This window comes from Aphis gossypii, unplaced genomic scaffold (genome assembly GCF_020184175.1).
Source record: "Aphis gossypii isolate Hap1 unplaced genomic scaffold, ASM2018417v2 Contig00334_ERROPOS140289, whole genome shotgun sequence".
NCBI classification, from domain to species: domain Eukaryota; kingdom Metazoa; phylum Arthropoda; class Insecta; order Hemiptera; family Aphididae; genus Aphis; species Aphis gossypii.
The window spans coordinates 97,842-123,034 of NW_026083071.1; the positions used below are offsets into that span (position 1 = coordinate 97,842).

Genomic DNA, 25,193 nt, shown 5'->3' on the forward strand with positions numbered 1-25,193 from the left:
GGGAATTTTCTGATTCTACATAACACGTTATTCTCGCCAACCCATCATTTATTATTAAATAATGCAATATTCAATATATTTTTTCTCAGCTTCCATTAACCGGGACAAAATGAATGACAGGCAGGGACACCGGGACGAATGGCAAGCCTATATATAGGTATAGTTAATACAACAATTAAACTTACAATAAAACGTAATACGCACAACACATACAATACAACGTAATACACACACGGCGAATGTTCTAGAAGTAAATAATTATTTTACTACGTACATTTTGTTGTACAAAAATACAAAAATAAACGTACTAAATAGTTTGATATCGCTATATTGTCATCTAATCTACCGATTCGCAATTAAGATAAAATGAGGCTCTATCGTCTTTATGGGAAATTATATAGAAACAGTTAAATATAATAATTTGTGTAATTGATCATGAAAAATATTCACCGATGTACATAGTTTTCGAAAAACTTTCAAAATATGCACTATAAACTTAAAATATGCTCTTATAATCAAAAAATATGTCCTTTAACCCAAAAATGTCAAAATATGCAAAAATATGCACTAAAAACTTTGAGCTTTTGGTCACAAATATTGTGAAATGTATTATGTACTTACTCAGCATACGAACAAGTTAACCAGAAAAAACGTGCACATGCATGAAAGTCCTTGCTCTAATTATTACATACAAAAATTAAAATTGAAGAGCCTCACAAGCCAAAGGTCATTAGCCAATGTCATAATTGCCAAGCTTACGGTCATACAAAATCCTATTGCGGACATATGCCTCATATGCGTCCGCTGCGGAAACAATCACCATTCATCTGACTGCCCGAATTCACGGCAAGATCCTATGAGATGTGCCCTTTGCTCTGGCAACCATCCGGCGAACTATAAGGAATGTTCAACGTATAAAGATCTTCAGTCTCGTAAGAAACCAATTTCAAATAACCACAATATATCTAATCTTAAGTTTAAGTCTAATGATGTAAAAGAGTCACCCATCAGTTATTAACACACCACCCAATAATTGTAATTACCCAACTTCTCAAACGTATGCTCAAGCCACTCAAAATAATCTAGATAATAATACACAAATAAACGAATTTAAACTCTTAATTAACCCGTTAATTGAATTACTTACTAAAGTTATTTTCAGCTTTAACGGCATTAAAAACCATATTAATGAGCTACAAAATGTTTTATATCACAAACGAATAGACATCGCGTTAATTACCGAAACGCATTGTACTAAACATTCAAATTTCCATATACCTGGGTACATTTTACTAAAAGTTAACCACCCGGACAACACTGCACACGGCTGTGTAGCAATTTTTATTAAATCTAGTTTTCACTTTCAGCCACTTCCCAACTACTGTCATGACCATATACAGTCTTGCATGACAATTATTAAACTGAATAGTATCCCAATCACCATAGGAGCCTTTTATTCCCTTCCCCGACACAATAATACGAATATTATCTTTACTGACTTTTTTAATATAATTAAAAATAAATTTATTATAGGAAGGGACTTTAATTTTAAGCATCATCATTGGGGCTGTCGCGCGAACAACCCTCGTGGCATCGTTTTGCAAAATTTTATAAATATAAATAATTTTAATATACTCTCTCCACTTAAACCCACTTACTGGCCTTCGTCCATTAGAAAAAAACCTGATATTTTAGATATCTTTGTTGCAAAAATACCAAGCAATTTACATTGCTCTGTTAATAATATATTAGATTTAAATTCAGATCACTCCTCAGTATTACTTAGTATTTCTGCTACCCCACTAACTCGAACTGAAGCACCTAAATTATTTTATCCATCAACTAATCGTTTACAATTTCAAAATTTAGTAAACGAACAAGTAAACTTCAAAATAAAACTAAAATCTAAACTTGACGTAGATGAAGCGGTAAAAAAATTAACCACACTCATACAGTTAGCTGCTTGGGCAGCTACTAAATATATCAAACCTCATAACGCATATTCGAATTCCCACCTAGTCCCTGAACAAATTCGGAGCTTAATAGTTGAAAAACGCAGAGCCAGGGCACGATATCAATCCTCCCAGCTCCCATCACACAAATCAGCATATAATAAGCTAGCCAATTCACTGAAAAAGGTTCAAGCGAAATATAAAACAAATGTGTTTGAACAAAAATTACAATCTCTGTCTACTACAGATGGTAGTCTTTGGAAAGAAACCAAGCGTTTGCTTAAATATAAAACTCCTTCATGCCCACTAAAAAATGTTGATAATACCTTAGCTATCACAGATGATGAAAAAGCCATGGTATTCCAATGTCATCTTTCTGAAATCTTTCAACCACACAATGACACCTTTAACCCACAACATATAGAAAATGTTAAAATATATCTTAACTCCCCACTACCATATGCTCGCCCTATAAAATACTTTACACCAAATGAAGTTAAAACCATGATAATTAAGTACTCTAGTAAAAAATCTCTAGGCTTCGATTTGATAACAGCTGAAGTCGCTAGATGGCTGCCAAAAAAGGCCATAGTTCTCCTAACCTACATATATAACGCAATTATAAGACTTTCATATTTTCCACTAACCTGGAAATTTTCACAAATAATTATGTTTGCCAAACCAGAAAACCCACCTGATATCCCTACTTCGTACAGACCAATTAGTCTTTTACCCTACCTTTCAAAAATTTGTGAAAGACTTATTCTTAAACTTTAACTCCATATATATTTGCAACCAATTTACTCCCGTCTTCACAATTCGGTTTCAGAGCTAAACACAGTACAATACATCAAGCTCATAGAGTAGTTGATGCTATTAGCACATCTCTCGAAAAAAAATGTTACTGCACATCCGTTTTCTTGGACATATCTCAGGCTTTTGATTGAATATGGTACGAGGGCTTACTCTATAAACTTCGACAATTTTTACACACACCGCTCTTTCTTTTAATGGAATCCTACCTTACAGATCGACACTTTCAAATACGTTGCGGATCATCTACGTCAGATATAGCTACAATTACCGCCGGTGTTCCACAAGGAGCTATCCTCTCACCATTACTATTTAACATATATGCTTCTGATCAGCCCACAACTCCGAACACTACAATTGCCGACTATGCAGATGATAAAGTAATATTTTCAGTTCATAATGATCCAATTATAGCTTCTGCTAACTTACAATCTCATTTAGATTTACAATCTGAATGGTATGAAAAATTGCGCGTAAAAGTAAATCACAGCAAATCAGTCCATACAACTTTTACCCTTAGACACGGTCACTGTCCAAATGTTTTAATCAATAACATACCTATCCCACCACTCAATGATTAACGTGGAACAAACATATAAAAGCCAAAAGATTGACCCTTAACGTTCGATCCAGATCACTAAAAACATTATTATCAAAAAATAAATTCACTAACTTAAAAACTAAATTACTAATATATAAAACCCTCCTAAAGCCTATATGGACATATGGATTACAACTCTGGGGATCAGCAAAAAAATCAAACTTGAACAAGATTCAAGTCTTTCAGAATATTACTTTAAGAAAGCTCACTAACGCTCCTTTCTATGTCTCTAATTTAACCCTCCACCAAGATTTATGTATCCAACCTGTTTCATCTGAAGTGGAATTATTCTACAAACGATTTTTTGCCAAACTAGAAAATCACCCTAACCCTCTAATTAAAAATTTACATACCTTCACACTGCCTGGTAATCCACAACGCAGACTTAAAAGGAAATGGTGCCGTGATCATTTAAATTAAAAATACCTCTCACCAATGTAAATACATGCCAAGCTAAGTGTCACTAATGGATGACTTCTTATTCAAGTAAATCATGTTTTTGTATAGACTTTTATCTTATATTCTTATTGTGCATTAATATGTATAGATTGTACATGTACTGTTAAATAATAAAAAAAAATAAAATAAAATAAAATAAAATATATATTTTTAAAAAATAATAAGTTATGTGTCTATAAAATATTTATATCATTGATTATAAAAAAATATGTTTTAATATTTTACAAAATTTCAGTGAAATAAAAATCAAATAAATAATGAAATATTTAATATCAAATAAATTCATATTACTCAAAAATAAAAAAAAATAAATCAATAAAATATAAAGTACACTCAATAATCTAAATTTTATATAAAATAAAAAATTGTGAAATCAGTATTAAATTTTTATTAAAATATATTTTAGTAATATAGATAAAAATAATACTATGATACTATTAATTGATGTTGTTTAATTACAGGCAAAAACCAAAAAATAAAATAATTATAATTGATTTTGAATTCAGCAACTATCAACGTACAGATTTAATACTTATTTCTGCAGCTATATCACAGACTCACGTAAAATCTGAAATTATTCGTCTACGAGGTCGACCTTTAATAATATCACCTGATGGAAGAATAAGATTAATGATTAATTATTCATATATAAAAACTAGAGATTTGTTACTAAACATTTTTGAAAAAAAACCAGATCAGCTTCAAGTTATATTAAACGAATAACATTTAGCTATGAAATCAAAAACGTCGAACCTAACTACTTAGCAAACATAGCACGTATAATCTACGTATGTAATGAGTATAACATTGGTGAATACATATACGTAGTTAATATTCGTATAATATACGTTAAAATGTATTTATTTTACGTTTAAAATACGTATACGAGTACTCGTATATTTTTCGTGAAAGAATTACGTTTAATTAACGTTGGTCGTACGTTGATTGTCGGTTGGTCGAACTTACGTCGAAGCTTGGATATAGTTATACATGTATTTTACGTTTAAAATACGTTTACGAATACGTTCTATTATAATATCATTGTTCATGTATATTTCTTACAACTTTTAATGCGATTTAACAAATTAAGAATAATTAAGAACAAGTTTGAACTTGTATTAAGTATTACTAATAATTAGCTAGTCTTGTTTTTGATTTCAACTTTTTCGTTATAATATTGACTTATTATAATGTATTAATATACATCACTGTAATACGCAATTTGCCGAGACCGCACCACCAACCCGCATCCCACCTGGATGCTCCGTCTATGAGTTTATTATTATAACTAGAATATTCAATACGTGTAAAAAACTAAAAATAGATGAGATATGAAAACCCAACTGAAACGATACATGCAGCGGTCGCGACTTGCGATTACGATACAACTCGAATTGTTGCGATCGCTATTATTGGTTATAGGAATGTGCGATAGTGTATATGTGTTCCGTTAACAGTTTTCCCTTGACAAAATAAATTTATTTTGTCATGAGTTTTCCGTTGTCCGTCAATCTACTTATCTCCTTATATAACCTTATATAATAAAGCGTGAAGCGGTTCGTCTTTCCGCCGGCGCGGCGCCACCCGTATTATAGACAATTACCAATCACAAAATTCCGTTCCGCCGCGCTATGACGCCGACATGATTTACCATCTCAAACTGTAGTCAATAGGTTTAGGCGTTAGGTCTCCGTGCTAGGGTAGTCAGGTTCGAATCCCGCTCTGGCGGATTCATCGTTGATCCGACGGCGGCGCTTTAACACGCACGGCCGCCCGGACGCTATTGATTTTTTGCATTTTTTTCCGATTTTTTTTTTCGTTTTTTCGTTTGATTGTCGAGAGTTAAAGCTCTAATATATTTCACCATTACCACCGTTTAATAATATATTATGCATACCTACGTATATTACTGGAATATTATATATTTTATAGTTTCCCATATATTTACTACCTATACGCTATTCATGTATTGATGTATATTTATTATTTTTTGAACTCGGCAATATTGTATACATGGGTAATTATATATTTTAAGCGGATTGGTTATTCAATATCGATTTTCAACTCATTCGGGTGTATATTGCAGTTGGATTTCATTTTACTTGATAAATCAATGCTGCATTATACGTACCCATATCATAAATATAATTGTGTTTATATTATATACGTACAGATTTATCTCGAGTTTTTACACACCGATGAAATGCAATTGTTATTAAACATTAAAAAAAACGGAGATTTCGATTTTATTTTTACGTGGCGTTTATATTATGTTTATATAATATATATTGTCATCTTCGCAGTCCGATATTAATTGGACGTCAACGGCTGCCGTGTTAGATTTAATCTTTGAGTATAGTAATATTATCTTATCGTCGATAAGATTTCGATTTGACGAATTGTAAATCTATTTATTGTTGGTAAATTCGTTATACTCAATACAAAATTAGTATTTATTAATTATTAGTGTAGTTACCCATCATTACTACCTATACGCCTTCACTTCCACAGTCGGCGTATTATTGTTAAATACGTACAACTTTAAATATGCGAAAGTATATACAAATTTTGCTTATTAGGTATATATTTTGTATTCGTAGAAAACCAATACCTCATTGAACCCCTTAAATACATATATTATGTATGGGAAGTATTATGAACACCAATATCATAGACACGGAAAATACGTATATAATAATAAGATGCAATTGCACAATATACAACATCTGTCATCTAAGCACCAAGTTTTTTTTGTACTACTGTTTTTTTTTTAGCTTATATATTATGAGACGTTATGCTTAAAATGCTGGTTTAATGTAAACCAGTTATCTGAACATTATACACACTCATTCATATTTACACTTACAAAGCATTATTGCTTTTAAATTGGTTCTGAATAAACCAATACATTTATTACAATAAATTGTCTAATTTTTATTTAACAACTTATTATATTTCATTAATGCTGAGCTATAAATTATAATTATCAAACGATTATTTTCTGTTTGTTGTTAATATTCTTTATTTTATTTATCTTTCCTTCACATATATTAATAATACTGACTATATTATAACGAATACACGACACTGGTCAATAATGTAAAATATTGGTACAATAAAGGATTTCAAAGATGGGTTAAATATTTACCTACCCTGTTTTTATATTTATCACGTGTGATATACACCTTATGTATTTTTAAAATTTCAAAACAATTTTTAAATTATGATAATAATGATGTTGTATTTAAAAGTACATATTACAAAGATTTACTTTAGGTGATGACTGATTGCTAGACCCCCCCTCAAATACTTAATTTCTATTCTATCGTGTAATTCTTTTGCTTTTCAAAATTATTCTGAATTCAAATTTCAAATATTTCAAACACCTACAATAATAAAAAATAAAAAAATAAATTAAAATTGTAGAAAAGTCAACTCAAATACTTATTGTTCTATTCATTGTAACTAATGCCAATTTTAATTTTACTTCATAATACATATTATAATCGATCCTACTGTGGCGATTTGATATACACGGCCACCCGCGAACGCTCTAAATTTATTGCATTCTTTTTAAGAGTTATTTTTTGATTTTTTAATTTGAATTTTGAAAATTAAAGCTATTCCTTTATCTTATACGATAAAATACATACGTCTACGATTTTTTTTTAATACCATATTATTACGATTATTATTAGTATAATATAAAGTGTAGTACTACAACGCGTTAATGGAGTACATTTTGAATTTTTATGACATTTGATATGTTTTATATAGTTTCCTACATATCAAAAACAACATCTGATATATTCTAACCTTTGACATTAGGAGGTATGAAAATTATGTATTTAACTTTCGGACATCGATTTACATAATATATTATGATGACTGATAGCTAGACATTCAACTACCATTTTCACTAAATAAATTTTATAATATGAAAAAAAGAACCAGGCATGCGACGGAACACGGTATCAGATTGTTCATATTATACTATATTGGCATTATAAACCTACTATTCACGCATTGTCCCCGATCCGACGCAGTCGGATTGCCTACGTGGTGGGTTTAATGAAGTTTAATTTGATTTTTCCCAATGATAACTGACAACTCGACTTGAATGCTCATAATATGTTATTCGACTTTATACTTATAATCCTACAATACAACCAGTGGCGTATTTAAGATTTTTCCGCCTATAGGCATTTTCCAATTCGCCGCCTCCCCCACCCCCTCAATCTTTCCAAAAATTATTTATAAAACATATTTAAATATACAATTTATTATATTATAATATTATATTAAAAAATATACATTATTAATGAACATCAAATTACAAAAATTAAAACTTTTAACTTTTTCTTCTACTTTTTTCCTCAGCAAATGCATCAATTAAATCATCGCAATTTAAAGTCGACAGTAAATCCGCTTCAATATTCAATATAGCCAAACTATTGAGTTTTGTAGTACCCATAGTCGATCTTAAATAATTTTTGATTCGTTTAAGACATGAAAAAGAACGCTCAGTAGTACAGTTAGAAATTGGAGTATAAACATATATTCTAAGTGCAATATCTATATTAGGATACACGTCCGTAAGAGAATCTTCTCGTAATAACTTACACATTTGTAAAGGAAAAATGCAATTTATTTGTTTATTTGAAGATTCCAAATAGGATTTAAAATGTATACATTCTGTTGAAAATGCTTTTTCAATATCATCTTTGTAACATTCTTGTAACTTATTGGCATATTCTATAATTTCCGAAACACTTAAAGAAATAAGCTTGTGGAGTACGATAAATTTAGTGTAGTAAAAATCATAAGCCTGTCGCCGTTTTTCTAATTCACTTGCTATTCGATTAATAACCACATAAAATGTAAATATTTTAAACTTTTCTCGGCCATTCATTGATGTATCAGTATCGCTTTTTTCATCATAAAATACTTTCCTCTTTTTAAAACGGGTCTTTGTATCTTGATATAATTCAATTCCTGACATAGTTTTTGCTTGTTCTTCAAAATAGTCAAAACTATCCCGAGTTTCTTGAATAAGATTAATAAGCGATGCATATAACTTTGAAGCTGTACCAATATCAATTGCAGTACCTTGTAAAGTTTTGTTAGTTATATTTAACTGATCTAATACATATGTCCAAAAAACGGTCAAAAATGCAGTTTCCAAAGATTGTAAACTTTTATATAGACCTTTGTCTTTGTTTCTGGTAATGCATTTTTCGTTTTCATTATTTTTAATAAGTAATAATGAGTTTATTATTTCTGACCATGATGCATTTAAAGCTCTACATGCATCCGCGCGAGCCGACCATCTAGTTATTAATAAAGATTTAAGTGTGTATGAGTTTTGCTTCATATTGTCGTGTAAAGTATTCCATCTATGAGTAGATGCTGTGAAAAAATTGTAAAGTTGTTGAATAAGTCCAAAAAATGAAGATGCATTACTACAAAATTCAGCGGCAGATGTTCCTACTAGATTTAAAGAGTGCGCAGAGCATGGTACAAAATAAGCTAAGGGGCTTAATGTTTTTATTCGGGCCTGCAAACCTGTATAAATGCCGGACATATTGCTGGCGTTATCATATGCCCGTCCTAGACAATTAGCAATATCAATGTTATAAACCTTTAAAATATTTAAAATAGCATCTACTAATTGTTCAGCTTTGTGTCCTGTATTAGGAGTGAAACATAGAAACGTTCAATAGGCTCGCCGTTGTACATATCTCACCATAAAAGAAAGTTGGTCTACATGAGAGATATCTGGGGTAGAATCTACGCTTATTGAAAAGTATTTAGATTTCACTAACTCTTGTATTATAGTATTTTTCATTTTTTTCGTAATTAATTGTATAAACTCATCACAAATACTGTGTGATAAATAAGAAGTTGTACCGCTTCCTTTATTACTAAAACGTGCAATATGATCTGCTAAAAATGAATCGAATTGAGCTAATAATTCTAAAGACATCATATAGTTTTCATTGTAATTAGAGCCAAAAATAGAATTATGACCACGTAACGGTAATCCACGAGAAGTTAGTGATTTTATTGTAGCAACTATCCTTTTTAAAACATTCCTCCAGTATAATATAGTCTCTTCCTGTAGTTGTAGTACTACACTGTTATCAATTTTTCCGAGTTCTTTACCTCGTAATTTTAATTTTATAATTGAATTTTTATTTTCTTGGCTATTTTCATGCCAATTGAAACGCTGATTGGCATTTTTCCAGTCATTATAACCCTCTGTTACAAGTTGAATTTTGTTTAAACTTTTTTCAAATAAACGAACAGGCCCACAAAATACTACACCTTTACTTTTAGAATATACAAGCCATGAACGTAATGCGAATTCACCATTTAACATTTTCCTCTGAAATAACTGTTTTGTCATTATATTTTCGACCGGGATAAGAAAAATCATCGGATAGATTTTGATGTAAGCCATGTTTTGCTACATAGTTACGAAAAGATTCATTTTATTTTTATTCGACTTTATACTTATAGCTATTATCCTACAATACAACATTAGACCTTCGATGTCGGAGGCGCAGGCGGATTGTATTGTCAGATATAGATTTAGGATACACACTTAGGTACGTGATGTGATGATTGATACTTAGACACTCGACTACCATTTTCGCTTAATACATTTTTTTATATACAAAAAGAAAGGGGAATGCAATGGGAAACGGTTAGGTTAGGTTTTTGATAACACGATTTTCAACCGACCCCCTCGAAGGTTAGATTAGGACTCTCTCGGCTCCTTCCAAACCATCGGAGGTTAGGTTAACTAAAGTTGTGACTACTAGACTTTTTACGATATTTTCTTTACAGTCCCGTCTCCAATCTAGGATACTCACTTAGAGCGAATATCACTTAGACCGAATTTCACTTAGACCGATTTTCACAGCAGAGCGAGGCACACCCGGCTAGCAGGCTGGCCTGCTAGTCTTATATAATAAAGCGTGAATAATAGTTCGTTCACTAAGAAAAGAGTGCGCCTCGGTCGCCGTTTTTATACTCCATGGCCCGCCGCCGTCGTTATCGAAAACGGACGGTTCTCCAACAACGCCGTCTCGATATCGCGTTTTTCTTAGGTTAGGTTCGATTATTACGCGGGTTTTCGACGATTTTAACTTTTTTTTTTTTTTATCGGCTATTTGTTATATTATAATACGTTGTTGTATTTTCAACCCGTTTTACGTAAATACCTATAGGTATGAGGGTTTCAACTTTCAAGTGTACGTTGCTTTGGGAAACGTTATATTAAATAGACAATTAATATAAGCTTTATTACACACGAATTAAACAGAATTATACAGGTATATATGATGGCATACTCTTCATTTTTTAATATAATATTTATTCACACACACACACACACACACATACATATACAATTGATATGTTTCATAATATAAAAGCCCCTGAAAGAGTTAGGTACCTACAGGTATAAACTGAGTGCGCTGAGAGAGCGCAAGTCGGCGGCGACCAAATTCGGTTTTACTGCGCATCCCCAAGCGTCACTCTGCCATAGGGAAACCAGTTTGGACAGCAGGGAGATACAAGAGGATGCGCAGAACTTGATAGCCGATTTGCACTCTTTCGGCGCACTCAGTATAGTTAGGTAAGTCAAAGTTGTAATTGCAAATATTTTTAATCATACCTAAGAATTTCTGTAGGAAATGTTTATGACACTTTTGTTATAGTATTATATACATATATATATAACGCGTTTTCGATTTCCGCTCGATTATTATGCGGTTTTTCGAAAAATTTTTACTTTTTTTTACGATTTGCATACTTTTCCGAACGTTTTCCGTTCCGTTCCGTGCGTTTTGGAGTCTTCCGAGTATGACGACGTTTTCCTTCGATTTTTTTTTTTTATTCGACTGTTTTTTCCGATCTGTCTGATAATTTGTATATTATAATACAAAATTATGTTGTTTTATATTCAACCGTTGTTTGTTTTTTTTGCTGTGTGTTTCTAGACGACAATTCACCAAGCAATACAATGTTCGTGTACATGATTATATGTTATAAAAATTCCTATAGGTATGAGTATTTTAACTGTACGTTGCTTTGAGAAACGTTAACTTCTTATTTTGTAGATTTATTATTAAATACGTTAAATAGATGTATGATTAAGGTATATAAGTAGGTAGTGTTACAGATATACATTAAATCAGGGGTGCCCAACGCATGCGGCCCTTAGTAGATTTTGATGCGGCCCTCACTTCAATTTAAAAACCGTGAATTAATTGTAAATAATACATTAATATTACGAGAACAAATTTATTTTAAGAATATAAAATTATAAAACATCAAATAAACTGTAAGGGCCGATGCTCACGTCTATATTTTTACCGTTGCGTCATTTTATCTTATGTTACATACGGTCGTGTGCATCGGGCCTAAAGATAAACTTTATTAGTGTAAATTTCACATTAAATAACTTTTTTAAGCTAAAACTTTTTTTTTGTTATAAATAAATATACTTTTCTGTGTACTTATAATTAAATATTAATACTTGTAAAAATATTTCTGCTTATTATACACTATTGTAAAATTATAAAAAAAAATATATTGTTGTATTATAAAATATAATTTAATCATTAAATTTGAATGTATTATTATTAAAAAAAATATGTGGCCCACAACAACTTCTACCTATATGATGTGGCCCAGTCTTCACAAAAGGTTGGACACCCCTGCATTAATTAGATAATTAATAAGAATAATTAAGCTTTATTACACACGAATTATACGAATTAAAACTGAGCTGAACGAAAAATTCGTAGCAGCACAGAAACAGTTTAAGTGCTCGAGATTCGGCACCAGTATCCAGCTTAAACTGTAGTCGATAGGACAAGGCGTAAGTTCCCCGTGAAAGGTAATAGGAGGTAGCGGGTTCGATTCCCTCCCTGGCTGTGCCTTTGGCGCATTTTTACGGCGGCACTCTAATTAACGTGTCCTCCGCCCGTATTCAACAATTTTTTGCATTTTTTTTTCGAGTTAGTTTTTGATTTTTTAATTTGAATTTTGAAAATTAAAGCTAATGCTTTCTCTTATACGATAAATACATACGTTTACGATTTTTTTTAATACCATATTATTACGATTATTATAAGTATACTAGCTGACCCGGCAATGCTTCGCTATTGCAAGATTTCTCAGATGTATGTAAATTGTGTATGTACATTTTGTAGGTATAACTATGGATGAAACAAAAGATGAATTATGCCAGTATTTTGATAATTATTCAAAGACTTAAAAAATTTCTTTATAAACAACGTTATCAACTTTTTCTGGATCAGGGGCAAAAATAATAATAATAATAATAATAATAATATTAATAATAATTAAATTTGGATGTCACACGTGACAGGGCGACGTATAGTTGACCGTGAGAAAAACATTGAACGCTTAGGTCAATTCCAGCAACGTTAAGTGTTTGTCCCTGTGCCTTATTTATAGTCATTGCAAATGCTAATTTAACGGGAAATTGAATACGTTTAAACTTAAAAGGTAAATCTGAGGGTATAATTGGTATTCTTGGTATTAAAACAGTTTTTCCATTACCACAGCCTGTTAATATTATGCACTCGAGTAATGAACTTCTCAATTTTTTGATTTGTAGTCTTGTACCGTTGCAAAGTGTGGGTGGGCTCAAATTTCTCATTAAAATAATAGGTGCCCCTATTTTTAAAATCAGTTTATGTGGTGGGACTCCTGGAGGTGTTAAAGAGTTAAGAAATTCAGTTGGGAAATGGACTGCATCCTCTTTTTCTAAAACTGTATCAACTGAATAGTACATTTGTGATTGAGCGTGTCAAACCTAGATAGAATCAAATCATTTATTTTGTCGACTTGCTCATTTGTTGGTGACAAAATAGCCCTTTCTTGAAACCATTTCAATGATTTAGAAGATATATTTTGAATGTTCGGGCACACGTTTTGAATCAATTTTGTTATAGTGGGTACTGAATTACAGAAACTTTTAATATTTTTTATCATTCGTTGCTTGAAATTCTCCTTTGCTATTAAAAGTAAATCTTTGAGAAAATTTATATTATCTTGATCTGTACATAGCACTCTCATATATTTTTTAAGTTCTAATATTTTTATATAAGGCCATAAGTAGGATCTTTTCAATGACGCGTTGACTTCATCAGCTCTTGTCCCTCTTGTAACCACAGGCAAGATCTGATGGAAGTCTCCAGAGAACAACACTGTGCAGCCACCCATAGGACTATTATTATGACGCAAGTCTCGCATCGTTCTATCTAAAGCTTCAACTGAAGTTTTTTGGGACATTGACGCTTCGTCCCAAATAATTAGACAACAGTCCTGCATCAATTTACCAGTACCACTTTGCTTTGAAACGTTACAGACACTCGTAATATCGTCACTATCAAATTTCAAAGCAAGTTTAAATGTAGAATGAGCTGTTCGGCCCCCTACTAATAGCGTAGCTGCAATGCCAGATGACGCTACCGCAAGAGCAATTTTTCCACCATATCTTACATTTGCAAGAAGTAAATTTATCAAAAAAGTTTTACCCGTGCCCCCAGGAGCATCTAAAAATAATATTTTGCCTTCATTATTGTTAACAGACGACATTACTGAATCATATACAATTCTTTGTTCACGGTTTAATTGATTTTCATTTTGAACGGACAATAATAGTTGCTGTTGATCATAACTTCTCTCTCTTAAACACTCAATATTAATTGTTGTTCTATTTATGTTTATCGGTAAGGGAAAACCAAAATGTACTATAGATTTCCCCGATAAAACTTCCACTTCTTTGTTTAATTCAAATAAAGCTTCATCAAATATAATTTGGTCAAAACTAATATCATTTGATGACAATTCCTGTCGTTTTCGATGCAGTATATCGTCGGCCATACTTTCACGATAATTTTGCCAAAGCTTCAAAGGATCAGTAATTTGACAAAACGTTAGCATGATAGCAAATAAACATCTTAGTGATTTAGGTGTACAACATATAGACGCTTCTGATAGCGTGTTTTCCCAATGAGACTCGTCATCCAATAAACCCAACGCTTTGCATGCACCTTGAAAAGTGTCATAAATGACATTTTTCACTGTGCGAAGACTTTGAAAAGAAGTTGGACCTTTAACTATATGGAGCAGCATCCTCAAGTGAAAACACTCGGTATTGTTAGGATGGATTGTATATACTCTGCCCAGAACATCGGTTTTTTTGACGTCAATGTGCCCTTCCACCACAGTTCCTTTAACAACATCATCATTATTTGTTTGTCGTTCTCTACGTACTACACGCTTTCTTTTGGCATCATTCTGAGATCGACCAATGTTTAACTTTCGTCGAGGTATTTTAAAAATGAAAGTAGTACAATCAATTAAATAAATAGTAAATAATTTAATAAATAGTACAATCAATTACGGCTTTAAATGATTAACTTCTATTAACAATTGAAAAAGTACATAGGTAACATAAAACGATAAAGTTTCAAAACAAAATGAATAATGTGCCAACTATTATATTTGTTTACTCTAAAGTTCTCAGTATCTATAATAAAAAATGTATATCAACCAGAATATAAAAATATTTTTTTTTTCGATTTTTATCGATATTCATCGATTTCAAGCCCTGCTATTATATTTATTATATTTATATTTATATTTTTATCTGCTAGAGGGCGCCACCGATGTAACTCAGTTTTTGTCTCTAAATCTATAACTCACAGGAGTTAGGTCCATAATTTATGCTATAAACCCGCTCCCCGACATTCTCTTTAATTTAAAAAAAATTGCACGACGATTGAATAAGTAGTTTCGGAGATTAGCCCGGACAAAAAAAAAGCGACTTAATTTTATAAAGTAAAAAAAATATAGATATAATAATAATATATATATATAAGAGAAAGTATACTTTACCAATAATCAACGTACAGCCAAAACTACCGTACGGATTTATTTGAATTTTTCAGGATATGTACTTATTACTATGTATAGTCGCAGTAAGAAAGGATTTTTCGAAATTCTCATTTTAAAGGGTTGCTCAAACGGGGATTTTGAGATTTACGATGGAAATTTTGTTTATAATTTTTGTTTATAAATGGTTGCTTAAACAACCTGATTTATGTGTTAACACATTTATCACTTTATTATTACAGCTAATTATTATTATTATGTATAAAAACATGATAACATGAAGTCGTAAAATACCCTACGCTTTAGGTGTTTTACTTATTATTTTCGAATATTAATTATTAATGCGTCTTCGTATACGCACCCCAGTTTATGTACGGTTATTTCTAATTCTTATCTAAAATTATAATTATTATCAATAATATAAGCCGTGAGCCTCTAGCTGTTACTATAGCTACTCTAGCTTTGTATATAATTATTGAAAATATTATATTTATTCAATTTATTAATTGTTTGAATATTTTTTTTTTAAAATGTCATCGATTGAAGACATTTTTGTCAATGGAATGTTGACACCTCAAATAGTTGTACCAATTATCGGTGATGGTGCCTGCCTTTTCCGTTCAATATCATTTCATTTGTTTAACACTCAAGAAAGACGTCAGGAGATCCGAAATAAAATTGTTTCGTATGTGTCTGATAATTGGAATATTTTTATTACTATGTCTTACAATTCAAATGGTGACAACTTTTCCACTGCTGAGGCTTATGTTCGTGAAATGGTCAATCCTACTGTCTACGGTGGTTATTGCGAATTGGTTGCAGCTGGAAATATTTTCCCATTTTTATTTCAAATTTATTATAATCATAATCTTTATGCTAAATTTGGTGTAGATACATTCCCAGTAAAAAGATTGCGTCTAACTGGAAATATTAATAGTGGTCATTTTGATGTTTATTTATCTATTCCTAATATTCATAATGTTGCAGTAAATTTAAATACTACTTCAGAGGGTGATTTATCTATTTTTAATAATGTTAGTGTCACAGAAAATAGTAATAAAAATAAAAATACAATTAATAAAAAAAGTAAGAAGCGTCGCCGTGCTAGATATACACATAAAACTCGAATCAACCAAGTTAAGAAAGCTATAACAAAGTACAAAGTAATCAAACACCAAGAAACTTTAGGGTTTCCGACTAAAATTAATTTACTCAAATGGAAAATTAAGAAATTATCTGGTCTAGCATATAATCCCACTATTGATTATAAAAATAACATTGGTACTATGAACCAAAAATGTAATTTTTGTAACGCTCTCAAGTGGAAAGGCGAAACTCCTGGTATGTGCTGTAATATAGGTAAAACACAACTCGATCTCTTACAGCCGCCCCCAGAACCATTACGCAGTTTACTTGAGGGAGACCATCCTGATCATGATCACTTCATTAATCGTACTAGGAAATATAATAGTTGTTTTCAAATGACTTCGTTTGGTGCTAAACAGATTGTTGAAGAAGGTTTTATGCCAACATTTAAAGTGCAAGGCCAAGTCTACCATTTGTACGGCAGTTTGATTCCAAATACTCAGGAAAACCCACAATTTTTACAAATATATTTTGTTGGCGAAGATGAAAAAGAAGTTCAACTTAGATGCTCTCTTTATCCAGAAGTTAAACAAGCATTAGTCAAACAGCTACAAAATATGCTGCATACTGAAAATAAGTATATTCGAGAGTTAAAAACCACAATAGATAATGCAAGTCAAAATAATACTAATTTTCAGGTGGTTATTCACGCTGATAGAAAACCTGCTAATGGACACAAAGGCTGTTATAATGCTGCAACATGTAATGAAGTAGCTTTAGTTATAGTTGGGCAGCAGTTTGAAAAACGTGATATTATTATTCAAAGCCACGATAATCGATTACAACGGATAAGTGAATTACACAGATCCTACGACGCACTTCAATACCGTCTAATGTTTTGTTATGGAGAAGATGGATACTCAATAGATATTTCTCAGAAGGATGCAACTACAAAATTAATTACAAATAAAACTGTATCTGCTGCCAATTTTTATTCATATAAAATTATGGTAAGGAAAGAACAAGATAATCATTTGCTTCGTTATGGTCCATTGTTCAACCAATATTTAGTAGATATGTACGCAAAAATAGAGACTGAAAGATTAAATTTCATTAGAAATCATCAAAATAAGCTTAGAGCAGTTAAATATATTCATTTAAAAGATACCGTTGGAAGACAAGATGTTGACGCAGATCAACTTGGAAAATTAGTTGTATTGCCATCATCTTTTACAGGAGGCCCACGATATATGCATGAACGAGCCCAAGATGCACTGACGTACGTTCGACACTATGGCAGCTCAGATTTATTCGTAACTTTTACGTGTAATCCAAAATGGCAAGAAATCCAAGAAGCACTTTTACGAGGACAAAAACATTACCATCGCCCAGACATCATTGCAAGAGTATTTAATCGAAAAGTTAAGGAGTTAATAGATCTGTTGACAAAAGGAGATTTGTTTGGGAAAGTGAGGTGCCATATATATTCAGTTGAATGGCAGAAACGAGGCCTACCTCGCGTACACATATTACTATGGTGGGAGAATCAAATTACATCAGATATGATAGATAAATTCGTGTGTGCTGAGATTCCGAATCCAGATGTAGATCCTTTACTGTACGAGATAGTAAAGGCTAACATGATACATGGACCATGTGGACTTTTGAATAAAAATTCTCCGTGCATGAAAGGAGGTGTTTGCAGCAAACGTTATCCAGTTACGCTCATTCAAGAAACTCAAAGAGGTGAAGATGGCTATCCAAAATATAGAAGGCGATCAACAAACGATGGTGGTTTCAAAGTGAGTATTAAGTCAATTGACTTAGATAACAGGTGGGTTGTTCCATATAACCCTGTGTTATTGCGTACTTTTAGTGCTCATATAAATGTAGAAATAACCAGTTCAATCAAGTCTATAAAATATGTATGCAAATATGTCACAAAAGGTAGTGATCACGCAGCGTTTGGTTTAGGAAAATCTGACCATACAGATGAAATAAAAATATATGAAAGTGGCAGGTATATAAGTAGTTCCGAAGCAGCTTGGAAAATTTTAGGTTTTTATATACACGATAGGTATCCAGCTATTATTCATCTTGATGTTCACCTAGAAAATGGACAACGTGTCTACTTCACAGCAAATAATGTTGCCGAAAGAATAGAAAATCCACCAACAACAACTCTTCAGGCTTTTTTCCAGATATGTCAAACCGATAATTTTGCAAGAACATTGCTTTATCCACAAGTTGCTTCGTATTATGTGTGGAAAAATAAGAATTTTGTTAGACGTAAACAAGGCCAGAATGTCGAAGGTTGGCCAGGAGTTAAGAAAGATACAGCTTTGGGTAGAGTTTATACAATCCACCCAAACAATGTTGAATGTTACCATCTTCGTCTTCTTCTTCATTACGTAAAGGTCCAACATCGTATTCATTTTTGAAGATTGTGAACAATATCGAGTATCCGACATTCCAGGCCACATGTAAAGCACTTGGATTATTAGAAGATGACAATCAGTGGGATTTTGCTTTAGAAGAAGCAGCATTATGTCGTTCACCTAATAAAATGCGAGAACTTTTCAGTGTAATATTAATATTTTGCCATCCCTCAGATGCTTCAAGTCTTTGGACTAAGTATAAGGACGATTTTTCAGACGATATTCGGCGACAATATTATAGACAACATCTAGAAAATAATATAACAGACAGTGAACTTTATAATAAGTGTTTGGTATTAATTGAAGACTTTGTTTTGAATCTAGGTGGAAATAACTTAAAAGAATATGGTTTTATATGGAAAATGAGCTTACGCGTGTGTTGTGGAAAGTGCCTGTGATCAAAGTCGATGATTGGGAGAGGTTGAAGCTAATGAAAATCGTGGATAGCAAAAAAAATGATAAATTGCGCCTTTAGAAATTGGGAGCTTTGCGAGTACCCGAATCTGCCGCAGACAAGCAAACACTCGTGAATGGTTAAAACGTACTCGCAGGTGGAAAAACCTAGGTGCTTAATAATTGCTTTTCTCACCAATTCACCCGGTACTGTAGCGGACGGTTATAACGTGAGATTATGATATATGTTCACTGACAAACGTTAAAGCATATATTAATTCAATCGAATATCCGTATGAAGATTTCAACGAAAACTTTGACAAAAATCTCTTTACCATGTTCTATCAAAATTACGCCGATTTCCAAAAACATTATTACGAGAGACTTACTGGCCAGCCGTGCTTGACGAGGGAAAAATATAAAGAGTTGGGACCATTTATCTGCATAGATTGTTCACGGCAAAATGATGACGCTAAGATTTCCAACGTAGATCTTCGAGTTGAAATCGAGGCAGCTAATAATTTTCCACCAAACACGGCAGACTATTGTCTAGTTATACATGATCGAGTCATTCAGTACAACCCGTTTAGCGGAGAAGTTAGAAAAATGTATTATTATAGTTTAAAATGTATATATAATATTATCCTTGTATATATAAAATAATCTGTATTTTTTTTCACTTTACTCAATATGTACAACTAGAGTATGTATACTATTATATATTATGCATAATTATGTTTTTGTAATAAATAAAGTAAAAATAACAAATATAACGCGTTTTTTTCCCCCAATGTATAATATAATATGAAGAAATTCAACAATATTGCATGCATGTACAAGTCTTTACAATAATATAATTAATACAAAATGTACAAAATATGTTATATTAATGCGTGAGCGGATGACCTAAATACAGATAGTACAGAAAAGTATTATAATGCACATGTGTTTCATCTTATAACGGGACCGGCATTTTTTCGCGCTGCTAGCCTGAACGTTCGCCGACCAACACAATGCTAATTGTTTGTTGGCGAACAATTTAATCTGGTTAATGAAACTGCATTGACTCTCCGGTATTATATTCATTGTGTGTAAATTGTTATGAATATTTCGGGTGGCAGCAATCATTTCTTCAACGCACGCAGATTTTTCCACATAAACGTTCATACTTAAATATGACGCAATTAGGTCAGTTTGCTCCATTACTGTACATCGTACGACATTAGATTTTCGTGCGATCGATTCGTCGATTGCCCATTGTATATCTTGAAGCCTTAGTAGATTTTGCCTGTTCAAAAGCACGCGACATCCTTGACGGAGATGTGACTCGATTACGAGCATATTTTCGCCACGATAAGTAGTTTTGGACAGCGTGTTAATTTCGTCTTTGAGGAAAAGTCTCTCTCGACTTTTAACAGGTGGGTCAGATATAATTGAGAGAATATATCCCATCAATGAGTAAATACACCTCAAAAAGTCACTTGTTATGCTTACATAACGCGATGGTGTTATTATCTGTACGGATACGTTGAATACGTCCCACGGATCGAGTCCTATGTTGATGGACTTCCGTGCAGCGAAGTCTATAACGAAGTTCGTGGTGTCAATTAAATCGTTAGGTGGTGGTGGTGGTGGTGGTGACTGTATAGTAGACGAGCGTTGTATATTTTTACTCGCAAGTCCACCGTAAACCTGAACAGGAATAGCTTGACCTGCCATTTTTTGTTGCTTCACACTGTTTTAATTAAACGCACTTGTTGAACTTTGAGCTGGCAGAGCGTCACTGCCGCGTGAAATATATTATATAACGATATTATCTTATAGTTAACAATAAATCTGCGTAATCAGTTATCGAGACTAGATCGACTTACAGCGCTCAAAACGTCAAGCGGCGAGCACAATATTAATTTAGCGCGAAAATTCGCGCATATACGATAAAAGGGTTGGCGAACCGGATAGAGGGTGCCACGAGCTCCCTGTGCACGCACTTATGTGTTATGTATATAGCTATGTATGTATGTATATAGTATTTATGTATGTATGTATGTATGTATATAGTATATATGTATGTATGTATATAGTATATAGTATGTATGTATGTATGTATATATGTATTTATATAGTATATAGGTATGTATATAGTATGTATGACGTAACGGGGCTGGCGCGGTTTGCTGCGGTAGCGGGGCGGGGTGAGATATAGGGCCACGATACGCGGCGGCGGCGGCACGCTGGGGCGGGGGTTGTGCCGCGGCCTGGGCCACGGGGATGGCCGGGTAGCGGGGCGGGGTGGGGATAGGGGCGGGGCGTAGTATAGGGCCACGATACGCGCGGGGGGAGGGTAGTGGTCGTGACGTAGAACCTGCCGCGTTTATGGCCGGGGATGGTGAAGCGGGGGGGATCCAGAACCGGCTATTTCATACTACTATTGAGGTTTATTGATACCCAACAAACCTAAATTGTATAATCTATAAAACACAAGATAAAACAAATTTTTTGAACAAAATTATTCATAGATAGTTTGCACATAATTGTAAGTAAAATATTTTTTATGCTTATTTTTCAATTAATATCAAACATAATTTTATCTCATAATATGTTTGATTTCAGAAAAAAATAATAGATGTTATTTTTATTTTGCGAAGCTCGTATTTAAATATTCAATTAAAATCAATCTTAATTATGAATACTTAAAAACTAAATACAAAATTATTGTCACTTTTTAACATTTTATTAAGTAGGCACCGTACTGCAACGTTATTTTAAAATGTAAGTAGTTTTACCAAATCTTAAAAGATCAATCTTAAAAAGTACCTTGGCTTAAAGACTTAAATAAATAAATTTTAGTAAATAATATTCATTGTTTTTACTTTCAGAATGGTTAAATGTTATCTGGCAATGTGGATATTGCTATTATTTCACATAAATCTTGCGTATGACTACACCCGTCTCTACAGTGATGGTTTGAAAGAAAAATACCTACTAAGGAATTTAATCTTGTAGTGTCTTAACAATGTTCATTTATTTCTATATTAATGTATATTGCACTTCAAAGATGATTACCAATGTTTCTAATTTCTATGTATAATATATAAGGTAATAAATAAAGAAAACAATTTTGATATACACAAATATATTTTCATTTTCAGCTAATTCTATATTTCATTTGAAATTGAAAATCTTTTTATAAAAGTAGTTATCATATTTTATATTGTCCATTAATTTAAGAATTGACATTAGCAAAATATTGTGTTTTTTTTAATTAATTTTTTTTAGTTGATTCATTAAAACATTTGTTATATTATCAACAGAGCTTGAGACTTAATGCATCTGCATATTTGTTTTGGAAACAGATATAAGAAATTGGATTCGATACATATTTGTAAGTGCATAAAGTCAGGTATTCATACATTTAAATATTTAACGTCATGTAAGGAGGCACATTTGGTAAATTCAAGTATATTTCACCAATAGTATTGTAGTGTTTGGTTTATGTTGATTATAGGTAATCAAGTATAATTCTATAATTTTAATTTATTGATTGTTATTTAATTATATATTTATATTGTTAAAAAGTTTTAAATTTTTGAAAAAACCTACCCAACAAAATAATGTTATGTATATTTATATTAAGAAAATGTATATAATACTTGAGTAATATTGTTAGAGACGGTGCTATATCTATATAGATCATTTATGAACATTATTATTTTGAATGAATTTGATACAATTAAATGATGTATCTACAATCTGTATTGTAGCATATACCATATATATACATATATAAGATAAAGATGACTGGAAACAATTTAATAGGCGGGTGACGGGGAGCCGGACCGCAATCGCCTCGGTCCCTCTACTCTTTCCCACCCAAATTTGTGCACTACTAATTGCACGCTATCTGCTTGGTAAAATATCAACTATTTGAATATAATTTTAATTCTTATCATCATTGCATTTTTCACTATGCCACAAGATAGCATTAAAACTAGCCGTGTACAACGGAAAACAGCCAAGGCACTTCGGAACCGTTAAAAAAGTGCTCGTTTCCAGTCCTCACTATCTTAGTCCGTGGCACGGACTACTACACTGGACTGGAAACGAGACGTTTATCACCGGGCCGCTTAGTGTCAGCAAGAGAGGTGTAGTAAGGGGGAATCGTACATGAGCTAATCTGGCGCCATCTATATTTCAATGATAAACCATGTACCAATTAATATTGTATTCCCGCCAAAAAAACCTTCATATTATATATAGTATATTATATATTAATAATATTATATTATAAAAATCACTGACCAACATATTACATATCGTATATTAAGTTCCATCCGAACATTCCAAATTTTAAAGACAAAGATAATTCATAAACAATAATATACTGATAAATTACGATTTATTTTTTACAAATTGTTGCCTTAATTAATTTTGAAATGCGTAAGTGTTCAGTTGCTGAATGTAACAGCCAAAATCACAATATTAAAGTGACACTTTTCAGTGTCACAAATGCTAATAAATCATCTCGGGAAACAGCAATACGTAGTTCAATAAGTAATCGGGTAAAAGACCTGAAGTATATTTGTTTAGAACATTTTTTACCTGAGGATATTTGTACTACATATCCAATACCATCAGATGTAATTGAAGTAAGAGTTTAAATGAATTGGTATATCACAGGGACGGCCAAACAGTCGATCGTGGACAATTTCAAAGTCGATCATGTTAGAATTTATTTTTAGGTTCACGTTCCTTATGTTTCTTAATAATTATAGTTATTTAATAATAAAAAAATTTTCTATGAAAGTCGATCCTTAAAGGTGAAGTAAATTTTTGGTATATCGTGAACAAAAAAAGTTTGGCCACCCCTGATATATCAGATTATAATAAAGGAATTTGGTATAAAAGTTAATTTATTTTCAAGGATTTTGGACAGAAAAAAGTGTTTTCATTGAAGGAAGGGGCTATACACTCGTTATTCAATCAAATAGGCTAAACAAGTACTCTCTCATAGTATTGAATTCCAAAAACCAACTCACTCCTATAGAAGAGAACTTTTTACAGTAGAAGTAATTTAAATAAGTTAAAATAGATTAATTTTATATTTTTATATTACATTATTTATGTATTTATATTTTAAGGCTCCCAAAATTCTAAGTTCCTAAAAAATGATTTTTGAAAATTTTAACATACTATACAGTAAATAAAGTGTAAAGATAATTTCAATGAAAATACAACCTAATAGTCTTAAAATTAAATACTACATTATAATAAAATTGTATCGAAATTACTACAACTTGGTAGTAATTAATATTTATACTAGGACACTAGGTACTTATATATACAGTTTACAACCATACAGCCCTGCTGAACGTGTTTCAATAATAACCATTAACCACTGAAAAATAAACTAGGTCCCTATTTTGTTTTTGGAGCGTGTTTGTTAATTTACATATTTTTATTACAAATAAAAATGTTAATTCTAAAATCGTGCCTCCAATGGGACTTTCT

At 32.0% G+C, this 25,193-nt stretch overlaps 4 protein-coding genes and 1 pseudogene across 4 annotated transcripts; 2 read left to right on the forward strand and 3 right to left on the reverse strand.

Annotated features, from left to right (window-relative positions):
• Window positions 1-8,176: 8,176 nt before the first annotated feature.
• Window positions 8,177-9,409, reverse strand: LOC126553815 (52 kDa repressor of the inhibitor of the protein kinase-like). Its single transcript, XM_050208928.1, has one exon. The coding sequence runs from the start codon at window positions 9,407-9,409 to the stop codon at window positions 8,177-8,179; it is 1,233 nt and encodes a 410-aa protein (XP_050064885.1).
• Window positions 9,410-9,541: 132 nt separating this feature from the next.
• LOC126553816 (uncharacterized) lies at window positions 9,542-10,234 on the reverse strand. The gene has a single exon (XM_050208929.1). It carries the CDS (start codon window positions 10,232-10,234, stop codon window positions 9,542-9,544), a length of 693 nt encoding a protein of 230 aa, XP_050064886.1.
• Window positions 10,235-16,298: 6,064 nt separating this feature from the next.
• Window positions 16,299-19,690, forward strand: LOC126553817 (uncharacterized). The gene is made up of 3 exons (XM_050208930.1): window positions 16,299-16,707; window positions 16,756-19,200; window positions 19,272-19,690. Exons 1-3 carry the CDS (start codon window positions 16,299-16,301, stop codon window positions 19,688-19,690), a joined length of 3,273 nt encoding a protein of 1,090 aa, XP_050064887.1.
• Window positions 19,691-20,591: 901 nt separating this feature from the next.
• Window positions 20,592-21,404, reverse strand: LOC126553818 (uncharacterized). The gene has a single exon (XM_050208931.1). The coding sequence runs from the start codon at window positions 21,402-21,404 to the stop codon at window positions 20,592-20,594; it is 813 nt and encodes a 270-aa protein (XP_050064888.1).
• Window positions 21,405-24,118: 2,714 nt separating this feature from the next.
• On the forward strand, window positions 24,119-24,847 carry LOC126553819 (uncharacterized; annotated as a pseudogene).
• The last annotated feature ends 346 nt before the right edge of the window (window positions 24,848-25,193 follow it).